Source organism: Macrobrachium rosenbergii, chromosome 47 (assembly GCF_040412425.1).
Source record: "Macrobrachium rosenbergii isolate ZJJX-2024 chromosome 47, ASM4041242v1, whole genome shotgun sequence".
Classification (NCBI taxonomy): domain Eukaryota; kingdom Metazoa; phylum Arthropoda; class Malacostraca; order Decapoda; family Palaemonidae; genus Macrobrachium; species Macrobrachium rosenbergii.
This window is the reverse complement of record NC_089787.1, coordinates 22,263,855-22,275,623: the sequence shown is the minus strand read 5'-3', so window position 1 is coordinate 22,275,623 and position 11,769 is coordinate 22,263,855. Positions and strand designations below refer to the sequence as shown.

General features: G+C 34.1%; 2 protein-coding genes across 2 annotated transcripts in view; one reads left to right on the top strand and one right to left on the bottom strand.

The window, feature by feature from the left end:
- Positions 1 to 1,690, top strand: part of LOC136830614 (uncharacterized) — a 4,414-nt gene extending 2,724 nt beyond the window's left edge. Inside the window, exon 2 of the mRNA XM_067090181.1 lies at positions 1,450 to 1,690. The gene's annotated coding sequence lies outside the window, so the exon portion shown is untranslated. The remainder of the gene's footprint in view (positions 1 to 1,449) is intronic.
- A 4,421-nt stretch (positions 1,691 to 6,111) lies between these two features.
- LOC136830613 (uncharacterized) lies at positions 6,112 to 10,370 on the bottom strand. Its single transcript, XM_067090180.1, has 4 exons — positions 9,329 to 10,370; positions 7,793 to 8,131; positions 6,982 to 7,098; positions 6,112 to 6,663 (listed from the first exon to the last, which is right to left on the bottom strand). Exons 1-4 carry the CDS (start codon positions 9,432 to 9,434, stop codon positions 6,473 to 6,475), a joined length of 753 nt encoding a protein of 250 aa, XP_066946281.1. The 5' UTR covers positions 9,435 to 10,370; the 3' UTR covers positions 6,112 to 6,472.
- Positions 10,371 to 11,769: the final 1,399 nt, after the last annotated feature.

The window sequence follows — 11,769 nt, the reverse complement described above, 5'->3', positions numbered from 1 at the left end:
GTATCTCGCACCCAAAATGCTTTAAAGACGTCACTTCCCTGCTTCTAGAACTTTTGTATCTCGTACCCAAAATGCTTTAATGACATCATGTAATTGTTTCGTGTTACTGGAATTCTAAAATTTGTTTCATTCTGATTTCTGAGACCAGTCGAATTGGTTCCCTCTCTCTCTCTCTCTCTCACGTTCTTAGAAAGAGATTATTTTAACGTAGTATTTTGCGGTCACATATTAGCATTAACTTTTGAGATCTGAATTTAGCAAAGTTATTTAGTTTGTAACGGCGCCTGGTAAAAAAGTGTGTATTGTGGTAATGCAGCTGCAGCAAGTGATTTACAGAGATTTTCACAAGTTGTGTAAGGTAACGTGAATTTTACTTATTAATACCATGGTATGATAAGTTAGGAAATTTTTACCAAGTGAAATCATTATTGATAAATCTTATGTGTATTTTTGTGTGTTTTTCTATTTACAATCTCTTTATATTTTCACATTTTTTTAAGTTTGTGATGTAACATTTATTTACATAGCATTTTAAATATTTCTTGGTATAATTTAACATTGCATACGTAATTTAACATTGCATAATTGATTTAATACTTCATTTATTTAAGATTTTCTTTTTAAATCTTGAGTAATTCTTGATAGTTTAAATTTTGCTTGATTAATTTAAATTCCTGGTAAAGTTTTTGTGGTTTAGTTTTGTTTCATAGTTTAATTCAAGAATTAATTAAGTGTTGTGTCATTTTCAAGTAATGGTAAATTCTTCAGATTGTGAATTCTAATTAATTGTGAATTCTAATTATAAACTTTGAATTTAAAAATAAATTTTTGTATTTAATATTTTTAGAAAAACAGTGTTTCATTTATTGATCACCAGTGAATAGGACTGATTGTGTGTGCATAAGGCAAAGTGATAAACATGTTTTGTTCTTTTAGATTTGCTAAAGTGAATTAAGACCAGGGAAACAGAGTATTTTGATGGAGTGATGCCCTTCTACTCTAGAATATTTCTAGTTTAATTTTTGATACCTCACACATATTCTGATAGACTTAGTTTGATTTTTCAAGTGATTGATAAATAAGTTTTTTCTTAAGGGATCACTGTTACCTTTAGAGTACTCAGTCGCAATAATTAATGTTATGAGAGTTCAGGTATCTGGCTGAAGTGAGGTATATTTTTGAATTTTGAGACTAGTTGTGTAATAACCAGGTACTTGATACGCATCGTGACAATATATATATATATATATATATATATATATATATATATATATATATATATATGTACATATTTTTTATAAATGTATGAATGTAAAAAATATATATATATGTATATGTATACAGTATATATGTATATATATACATATATATGTATGTATGTATGTATGTATGTATGTATGTATGAATCACACAAATTTAAATAAATAACTCCCATTGGTCTCTTTGCAGAAATGGAGACGCGTGGTGGAATATATCAACTGGAGTTTATCACCTGGAGAAGCACAAAGAAGTTTATCTTTAAGCAGAAGTTAAGGGCCACCGAAGTCTTCAAGAAGAAGAAGAAGAAGTTTGGGAACAATATTGTCACATTCCCTGGTGCTATGTACTACCTTCGTGATAATGATTTACATTGTGGGTTTTTTTTTTTTTGAGCGTTGTAGCTGTAGGTTAATAAAGATTGTCTTGTTAATGTTTGCTGTGATTGGACCTGATGTTTTGTCTATATATATAAAAAAGCTAAACTGTTTTCCCTACCAGCTATGCTAAATACACTTTTTCCACTCGACCCTCAAATTCCTGGCACAACTATCCATTGCAACAGCTTGGTCCACGGCCTCTTTTTCGGCGCCTAAGTCACACTGTTCTTCACCTATAACACCTCCTCTCACCAGTCTGACTTTCCCAGGCTTTCTAGGAGTTTAAATTTGGCTACAACAGTAGCAAGATTGAAGAAAGGAAGGGTGTTTGGGGTTCTAGTAAAAGGTTTGGTAAGAGGTGGGGTCATCTAAGGGGGGGGCCCGACACAATACCCGCTTCCCCCCCAACTTGCCCAGAGGAATAGCAAGTTTTGGAAGGGTATGTTTGTATGGCATTCCTCGCAAATTGTTTTGATAAAATATTGATCTTGCAAATTTACCCTAAAATGGATACTTTTGCGTCACTTATAAAAAAAATATTAGACCCCAGTATAGGGGTAGGGCCGTCAGTGCACCTCACGCGGTGCACTGTAAGCATTACTTAAGGTTCTTCACAGCGTCCCTTCCGTGGCCCCTAGCTGCTAGAACACCGGCCTAAATTTTATATTTGATTCTGTTCTTGAAATATACCAAAAAATGGGTATTTTCATGTCAGCTATAAAAGGATATTAGACAAGGGAATAAGAAGTACCCAGTGTATTTGTCTCGAGTTGGTATCAGTGCCACAGAAGTGCCTACAAGTGGGTACTTAGGAGGTATTGATAACAAACATCATTAGCTAATAAAAAAAAAACTTTTTTTCGTCACAATTAAGCAATTATAACCAAGATAGAAAAAAGCAAAAAAAATACTTTTGATATTTCTTAAAAAAAAAAAAATAATTATAACGAAGATAAACCAAAGCAAAAAAACTCTTTTTATATTTCTCAAAAAAAAAATTATTATAACCAAGATAAACAAAAGCAAAAAAAAAAAAAAACTTTTTTCGACATTTCGCAAAAAAATTAAGATAAAAATAGTTAAAACCGAGATAAACAAAAGCAAAAAAAATCCTATTTTGACATATCTCAAAAAAAAAAAAAATAATAGAAATAATTACAAGTCAGGATGTGAGAGGACTAGGCCCGGTAAAGGATATGAAAAAGGATATCACCGAAAGGTCAAGTAGTTTAGTAGGATGCAGGATTCCTAAAAACATCTTTTAATCCTATTCAGGATTTCCTTTCCCATATCTTTGTCCCTTCTGAAGTTCTCGTTGTGTTTAGCATTGTGGGAAACATTAATCATCCTTAGCTTCATGTTGCTGTGAGAGATTACTTTATAGTATGTATATATATATATATATATATATATATATATATATATATATATATATATATATATATATATATATATATTATTACTTTATAGTATGTATGTATATATATATATATATATATATATATATATATATATATATATATATATATATATATATATATATATATATATATATATATATATACTATTCCGCTTGCATTTTAATACATCTTTATCTACTTATTGATTTATTATTTTTTTTTTTCTTTTTTGATATTTCTGTATTTCCTTTTACTTCCTCTTATTTCTTCTTAATGAACACCGTAATATTCTTTGGAAGCTTCTTGAATTTCAAGTCAGTGGCCCCTGTGGTGGGCTTCTGAATAATAATAATAATAATAATAATAATAATAATAATAATAATAATAATAATAATAATAATAATAATAATAATAATAATATAAATTTCAAGTCTATGGTCCCTGTAGTTGGTTTGTTCCATATGAATAGGTCTCATCTTCTGCATAATAATAATAATAATAATAATAATAATAATAATAATAATAATAATAATAATAATAATAATAATAATAATAATAATAATCCCTTGATAAATCGTGAATTGAGTAATGGGTTTCTATGCTTCAAAGTGGCATTTACACGACAGTAAGACTTAGCATTGATAAGATGTTATTTTTAGGTCACCGACGTGAGAGAGAGAGAGAGAGAGAGAGGTATCGAGAATTTCACCTCATCAGTTCCCAGAAATTTGAACTGGTGTTGGACATGAACTGACGAACGAGAGAGAGAGAGAGAGAGAGAGAGAGAGAGAGAGAGAGAGAGAGAGAGAGAGAGAGAGAATCTCAACTTACACCGTAATAACTCCTTCAGATAATATCTTTTAGATAAATCGTCTTATATCTTGCGTTATCAATCGTATGTACGTATGTATTCAAATATATATGTATATATATATATGTATATATATAGTATAAATATATATATACATATATATGTATGTATGTTTAACTTTCCCAAAATCTACTCGTTTGTTGGCAACAACGAGGCCCATCTTAGGTCGGAATTTCCTGAAAATCTTCCAAGACTATCAAGAGCAATGCTTATTATTATTATTATTATTATTATTATTATTATTATTATTATTATTATTATTATTATTATTATTATTATTATTATTCAGAAGATGAAACCTATTCGTATGGAACAAGCCCACCACGGGGGCCATTTGCCGAGAAAAAACCTAAATGAACACGACGTTGGAGGCATCGCTCCTACCCACGAATTTGAGGAGAGAGAGAGCGAGGGAATAATGACGTCATTCACCCTCCGCCCAATAGCAGCCAAACTACCTATGATGTCAGTCGACATGACGTCACGCAACGGCAGGCCAATGGGAACGCTGGAATGAGTAACTTTGCCAGATTGAGAAGATTAGCCAGGTTTGAGGCCCCCACCGAAGACTGTGTATGAATTCGGAAGGACCTCTGCTGCCAAAATTATTATTATTATTATTATTATTATTATTATTATTATTATTATTATTATTCAGAAGATGAAACCTATTCATATGGAGCAAGCCAACAGGTTAAACCATTCAAGAAGGTGAAGAATAGATCACAGAAAAATGAAGAATAAATGACAGAAAAATAAAGAATAAATCAGAGAAAGAAAGAATAAATCACAGAGAAATAAAGAATAATAATAACCTGTGTTTCTTGATCGCCAAAAACTGGTTTTTCATAAAACTCTTAATTTTTTTACAGGTTAAAACATTTAAGAACGTGAAGAATAAACACAGAGAAATAAAGAATAAATCATGAACAAAATAAAGAATAAATCACATAGGAATATAGAATAAAAATTTGTTTCTTAAAAAGATTACCAAAAATTCTTAAAAAAAAAACAACTCCTTCGGCAATATTTGTTTCACAAAACTTTTTGTTTTTACAGATTAAAACAAAATTTTTGACTTTCTCAAATATACGAACCTCACTCATTGAAGGTTGAAATAATAAAAAAAAACTTAAAAAACAAAACTGGTTTGTAATAAAACGCCTTTAAAAATATAAAGCAAAACAAAAGTAGTTTTTTATAAAACACTTTTGAAAATAGTTTTACAAATTAAAACACTGTTCTTTACTTTCTCAAATATACGAAGCTCATTCATTAAAAGTTTTAAATAAAAAAAAATTAAAACAAAACTGGTTTGTAATAAAAACGCCTTTGAAAATATAAAGCAAAACAAAAATAGTTTTTTTTACAAAACAGTTTTGAAAATATTTTTACAAATTAAAACACTGTTTTTGACTTTCTCAAATCAACAAATCTCGCCCAAAGAAAGTGTAAAGTAAAAAAATTATTGTAAAACAAAATTGGTTTGTAATAAAACGCCTTTAAAAATATAAAGACAAACAAAAGTATTTTTTTGTAAAACAGTTTTGAAAATATTTTACAAATTAAAACACCCTTTTTGGTCTATAGATAATGAATTACATTTTCACACTAATATAATAATAACTATATTAGGCCCTGCCACTGTGATCAAAACTTACAATTTACAATATTATAGAGTTTTTTAATGGAAACAGTCTATATGATAATTATATAATATAATATATTATGATATATTATATACTTCGAATTAGGTTATATCATTATATAATTATGATTGATATCCCAGGTTATAAGGTGTGTGTATATATATATATATATATACATATATATATATATATATATATATATATATATATATATATATATATATATATATATATATATATATATATATATATATATATATATATATATATATATATATATATATATATATATATATATGTATGTATATAATAAAAATATATATACATATTATATGACTTTCTAAATCATATAAAAGAAAGCTAATAATATCCTAGTCAGTAACAATATCATATATATATATATATATATATATATATATATATATATATATATATACATTAGGTTCTTCTTGAAAAACTAATGTATTCTTACATACCAATAATTTCATCAATCTTTCTCAGTGCGATAGGCCTATTTTTCAAATTTCCTCAGTTCAGTAGGCCTATTTATCTAGTTTTTTTTTTCTATCAGTAGGTCTCATTCTTCAGGGAAATGTAAAAAAAAAAATGTTTGAAATCAAACTGACCAATACAGACACCTACCAATAAAAAAGGCTGTTTTATATCTGAATTCAGTGTTCCCCAGAAAACATTTCCGTTTTCCGTTGCATTCACCGGGTTCCTGAACCCACCATCTCAGTTTACTAGGCCTATGTGTCTATTTTTTCTCTGTCAGTTGGTCTAATTCTTTATAGAAATATAAATTTTTTACTTTTTAAATCAAATTGACCAATACAGACACCTGCCAATAAAAGAGGCTGTTTTATATCTGAATTCAAAGTGTTCCCCAGAAAATATGTCCGTTTTCCGTCGCGTTTACCGGTTTCCTGAGCTCGTCATTAATGGCGGGTGTTGAGAGCTACTGTTCTGGTCATTCGTTACCCTCGTCTGCACGCTCGCTGCCGGCGTGCTCGCGCGCCTCCTAGGGCGCGACGGCGGGGGGCGTTCAGTCGCCTTCAGTCGCAACACGATACAAAGGGCGCATCCGGCGATGACGAACGCTACGCCTGGAAAAAGATATAGAAAAGGTAAAGTATGAAATGATACAAAAGATGGCGCCGCCAAGCCAGGACGAAAGGTAAACGAGATGGCTAATGAACGAAGCCTAAGTGAGTAGGGTGCTTATACCCAACAACAATGGCCATTAGGACGCTTTTTGTGGTACGTAGCGTCTACCCCTTACGCATAGAACAAAGTATGATATAGAGTAAGACAAAAAAAAAAAAAAAAAAGACACTTTTGAAATGGAGCTGCCAAGTCGGAGCGAAACGTAAACGAGAGAGTTAATGAACGAAGCCAGGTGAGAGACGGCCACAGACACTTACAGGCAATGACGGTGCCCAAAAGGACTCCTTTGTAGTACTTAGCTTCCGCCTCTTCGACTTCAATGGCTTTCTTCCACCTGTCTACGGCTCTTGAGACATTCTCCTCGTCCTTTTTACCTGTAAACAGACAGTTATAGAGATATACACTTATATAGATATACAGCAGATGCTTCATCTCACGGAATCATGGGCCCTGGCTTAGGCCTAGACTCATTCAGCCAATTTTCATTTTACAGTCTACAGAGACGGAATATGAGTAATGCTTATGGAATTATTATGAAATTTGACCGATATTCACAATTTTTTTAATCGTACAGACACTTTAAAGCCCCAAAATCACCTCTACCATCCCTGAAGTTCAAACTTTTCAAACTTTTGAACAATTAGAAAGGATTTTGTGGCGGCCATTGAGCGAAGAAATATTATTTTAATGATAAAAAGGAAAGATTTAATATTAATGGAAAGTAAAACAGCATTAAGAATAATGAAATATAATTAATATTGATTAAATATTGATATGTTTGGTAGTCATAAAGGCTCTGTGTAGAAGAATACATTAGAATTTTTAGAATCTTTGGCGCAGAGTTGTATTATATAAGCATCAGTTTTAAATAGAGGAGTTATACCTAAAATAGTTTTCTTTATTCAGTTATAGTTTAAAGAAAACGAAAACTGATGCCAAAATTAATGGGCAACTATGATATTTTCTAACATATCCGGCTTTTAGACCTGAGAGAGAGAGAGAGAGAGAGAGAGAGAGAGAGAGAGAGAGAGAGAGAGAGAGAGCTTCACCAACGAAACGAAAACTCACCTCTACACGAAAGGAACCCGTACCCGCTCAGAACTTCGACGGGTTGGCCCGGGTTGAAGTGACAGGTTCTAATGGGTCCTGCCTCCTCCTTCAGATCAGCCACTCCCTCCTTCTCCTCCTCCGGAATCTCGACCTGCTCGAACCTCAGCGAAGCCACTTGGCCCTCTATCGTGAAGGTGAAGTGGTACAGAAACCCCGAGGGTATCTTGCAGAGCTGCTGATCGCCGATTAGTCGGGCCGTAGACGACCCTCTGGCCTCCAACTGCAGAGCGTAATCGGCGGTCGCGTTCAGACGCTGTAATTCCAGCGTAGCTGACACGTTGGACAGAAAAGCGCAACCTGCAATGGGTGTATGAGTTGTTAGAGGCGTGGGGGATTTACGAAAGTCCAGGGAATCTACAAGACTTAGGATGTAAGAAGTGTGGGAGAAGGTTTACAGAGGAAAAACTACAACTTAGAATGTAGTGTGGGAAAAGACTTATAGGAACTTAGAATGTAAAAACTGTGGGAAAAGATTTATAGACGTTTAAAGACGCTACGAAGCTTAGAATGTAGGTAGTGTGGGAAAAGAGGCATAGGAGAGAAACTACAAAACTTAAATAGTAAAAAGTGCGGGGAAAAGGATTCATAGAAGAAAAACTACAAATGTGACCCCAAGTCTTGTACCCTCCCCTGTGGGATCGACCTTGGGACATTCTTTTTTTAAGCACTGGACCAGCTATAGCTTAGCCTCAGGGGGGAGAATCCTGCAGTGAACTCATCGTAGGATTCATAACGTCAAAGTCCTATCAGGATGGATGACGTCAGCGCATCCACACATCCTGAACGTGGTTTTCGACACGCTCGAAATCCCCGGTATCCTTTCGCTGCATCCTGTAACAACAACATCCTACGAAAGGCCTTAGGATTTCTCCTCATAGATGATTTTTTTTTTAAAAAAACGACCCCAATTTCTGGTGCAGTTTCTTAAGCTTTGCGTTTCGGGATGGGGTTGCTGGCCCCTAGGGCATGCTATGTGTTAGGGGTTGGGAAAGGAATAAAGGGACATCCTTAATGTTAGGTCTGGCCTATAATTGGATAGGTGACCACGAAGGACAGCTAGAAGCTGGTGGTATGTACCTCTCAAATATACACATATTTATATATATATATATATATATATATATATATATATATATATATATATATATATATATATATATATATATATATATATAAAATGTAACTCAACCAACAGGCTAAATGTAATTCGATCAATCAACATTTTAAGGAAAAATATGAGTCTTAAAAATTGGCTACAAAGACAAAATTGGGGGCATTTTCAGCCATTCAGCCCTTAGGAAAGTTTAAAGAGAGTTAAAGTGGCTGGACAGCAAAACTGATGAAGAAAAGTCAAAGGCTAAGAAGTGGGTGTACCTAGGGTCTAAAAGTAAGCTGCAAACACCCTTTGGCAACGCCTACAGCGCACCACGCAGGCCAGAGTTTGAGATATTAAAATCAATTCTTAAAATTAAACAAAAATTCATCTGGTCTTACCATCGAGGTAGAAATGCCCTTCGAGACTCAGCTTGGCTCTGGTCTTGGGTGCCCACAGCAGGAAAACCAGGAAAACCCATCTACCACAGGCAACGGAAGCTCTCATGATGGTGAAATGGAGGTGAATAATGTATTAGTGATAGGAAATCTCACAGTGACTGTTGCTAAAAGATGGAGGCTTTTGTTCAAAAGGGCAGAAGCATTCAGGCTTAATTGTTCAGAACTAATATTGTTTGTTTCAGTGGAAAGAGTTCCAGAGCTGAGGATCACACTTGGAGTTCCAGCCAAGATGAAACCAGATCACACTTGAAGGTTCCAAATTTGGAGCAATATCACACTTGAAGTTCCTTAAGTTGAACAGTACCGCACTTGATGTTTCACAAGTTGGAACAATGTCACACTTTGTTTCTCAAGTTGGAATCATGTATCACACTTGAAGTTGCTTCAATGGAAACAATATCACACTTGAAAGTCTTAATTTGTAACAGTATCACACTTGAAGTTGCAGCCAAGGTGGAACAACACCACACTTGAAACTTCCCCAAGTTGAAATAATGATGAAGTAATATATCACACTTGAAGTTTCCTAAGTGGAAACTTTATCACACTTGAAGCTTCCAAGTTGAAAGGGTACCACACTTGAAAGTTCCACAAAGTAAAACGATGTCACACTTGAAATCCCCCAAGTTAAGACAACATCACACTTGAAAGTTCCTTAAGCTGAAACAGTATCACACTCGAAGTCCCAGCCGAGATGAAACAATCTCACACTTGAAATTCCCAAAAGTGAAACAACCTCACACTTGTGCTTCCCAAAACTGAAACACCAAGGAAGTGTGAACCAGTCACATCATATCACAATGCTTCAAACCTTGTCTCCTCTCCAACACTGCTAAGCACGAGTAGCATAGGATCCGGAGTAGGATTGTCGTATATGACGAAGAGAAGGCCGAGCTTAAAGGCCCCTAGTTACAGGGTCCTACAGGTAACAGAGTCCTACAGGAGCTTCCTGACCTTCTAACGTCACAGCCTGAGTAACACTGGCTGTGATTATGACGATCTGGGTTTCACTGTTACGTAATTCGTCCAGTTTCCTCCGCACCTTAGATGTCGTTGATTTCGTAGTCAGCGATGAGATAGAATGGCCCCGTAAAAATAAAAGGGTATAAGGGTATTTCATGGGTATAATGACGGGAATATTGTTGTATAAGGGAATGTTTATTTCATAGCGTTTTTCCGTTTTCGTTCATCCTCCTACATTGCCAGACGAATGATTACGTAATTCATCAAAGAAACTATCATAAACGCTAAGAAATAGACCTTTTTTTAAGACGTGTCTGGCACTCTCCTATCCACGAGTATTCATAACTAGAGCGTGTATCGTCACGTATTCAGTCATGTATTCATATCATATCTATACAATCACTTGGTTATTATGATGCCAGTTGCCGTACGATATTTTCCCTCCCTTCCAGATTTGTACCCAGTCGCAGATTGATCTGTAATCTGAAGATTTATCGGCTTGTTTCAGATCTTCAGACTTTGCCTTTGAAATGAGAGAAGTCTGCAGATTTTTAGCAGTCTAGTTTTTGGTTCCTAACACTGATCTGTCAGTTTTTAAAATGTTTAAACGCCGTTGAAACTGTGGCAACTCTGAATAGCAGTCTCCTGTGTGCAAGTCATTCCAGAACTATACGTAAATATTTTAGGAGGGGGCTGACATTTCATGGAGAGTCTAGCAGGATGCTAGGGTACTCTCAGGATTAAAATAGACTCCACATTCCTGGTACAAGATTCACAATTTCTCAGCCAGAACGGATGATGATCTTGTAATATTCTTTTAATAAAAAAAATACTCTCAGTAGCTTGAGTCTTGAAATGGAGAAACAAATCCACAGTTATATATGGGTACATGTATTTAAAAATGTATCTCTACAGATTCCCGAAAGGTCTCTGTAGAGATCTATTTTGAAATGTAAAAATGGGAATCGAGCAGATTCCCGAAAACTATTGAGCAAATTCCCGAGAGCTCTGCAGAGATTTACTCTGAAATATATTTGATGGAACAGATTCCCTGAAGCTCTCATTATACAATTATTATTGATTATGTTTGTGCCCATACATAACTGTGGATTGGTTTCTCATACTACTATTGTAAAATGAATAACAGTAATTTTATTATATAAATAATGAACAGTCTAATAAAATTATGTCAAGAATTACATCAACAACAATGAATAAGAAGAAAAATATGCGCCGAAGGTCCTTCGGCGCAATCGAGTTTTCTGTATAGCGAATACAACGCATAATCAAGGCCACCGAAAATAGATCTGTCTTTCGATGGTCTCGGTATAATGCTGTACGACCCGCGCCCCATGAAACTTTAACCACGATCCGATGGTGGCCTATCCTATATCGTTTCCAGAAGCACGATTATGGAT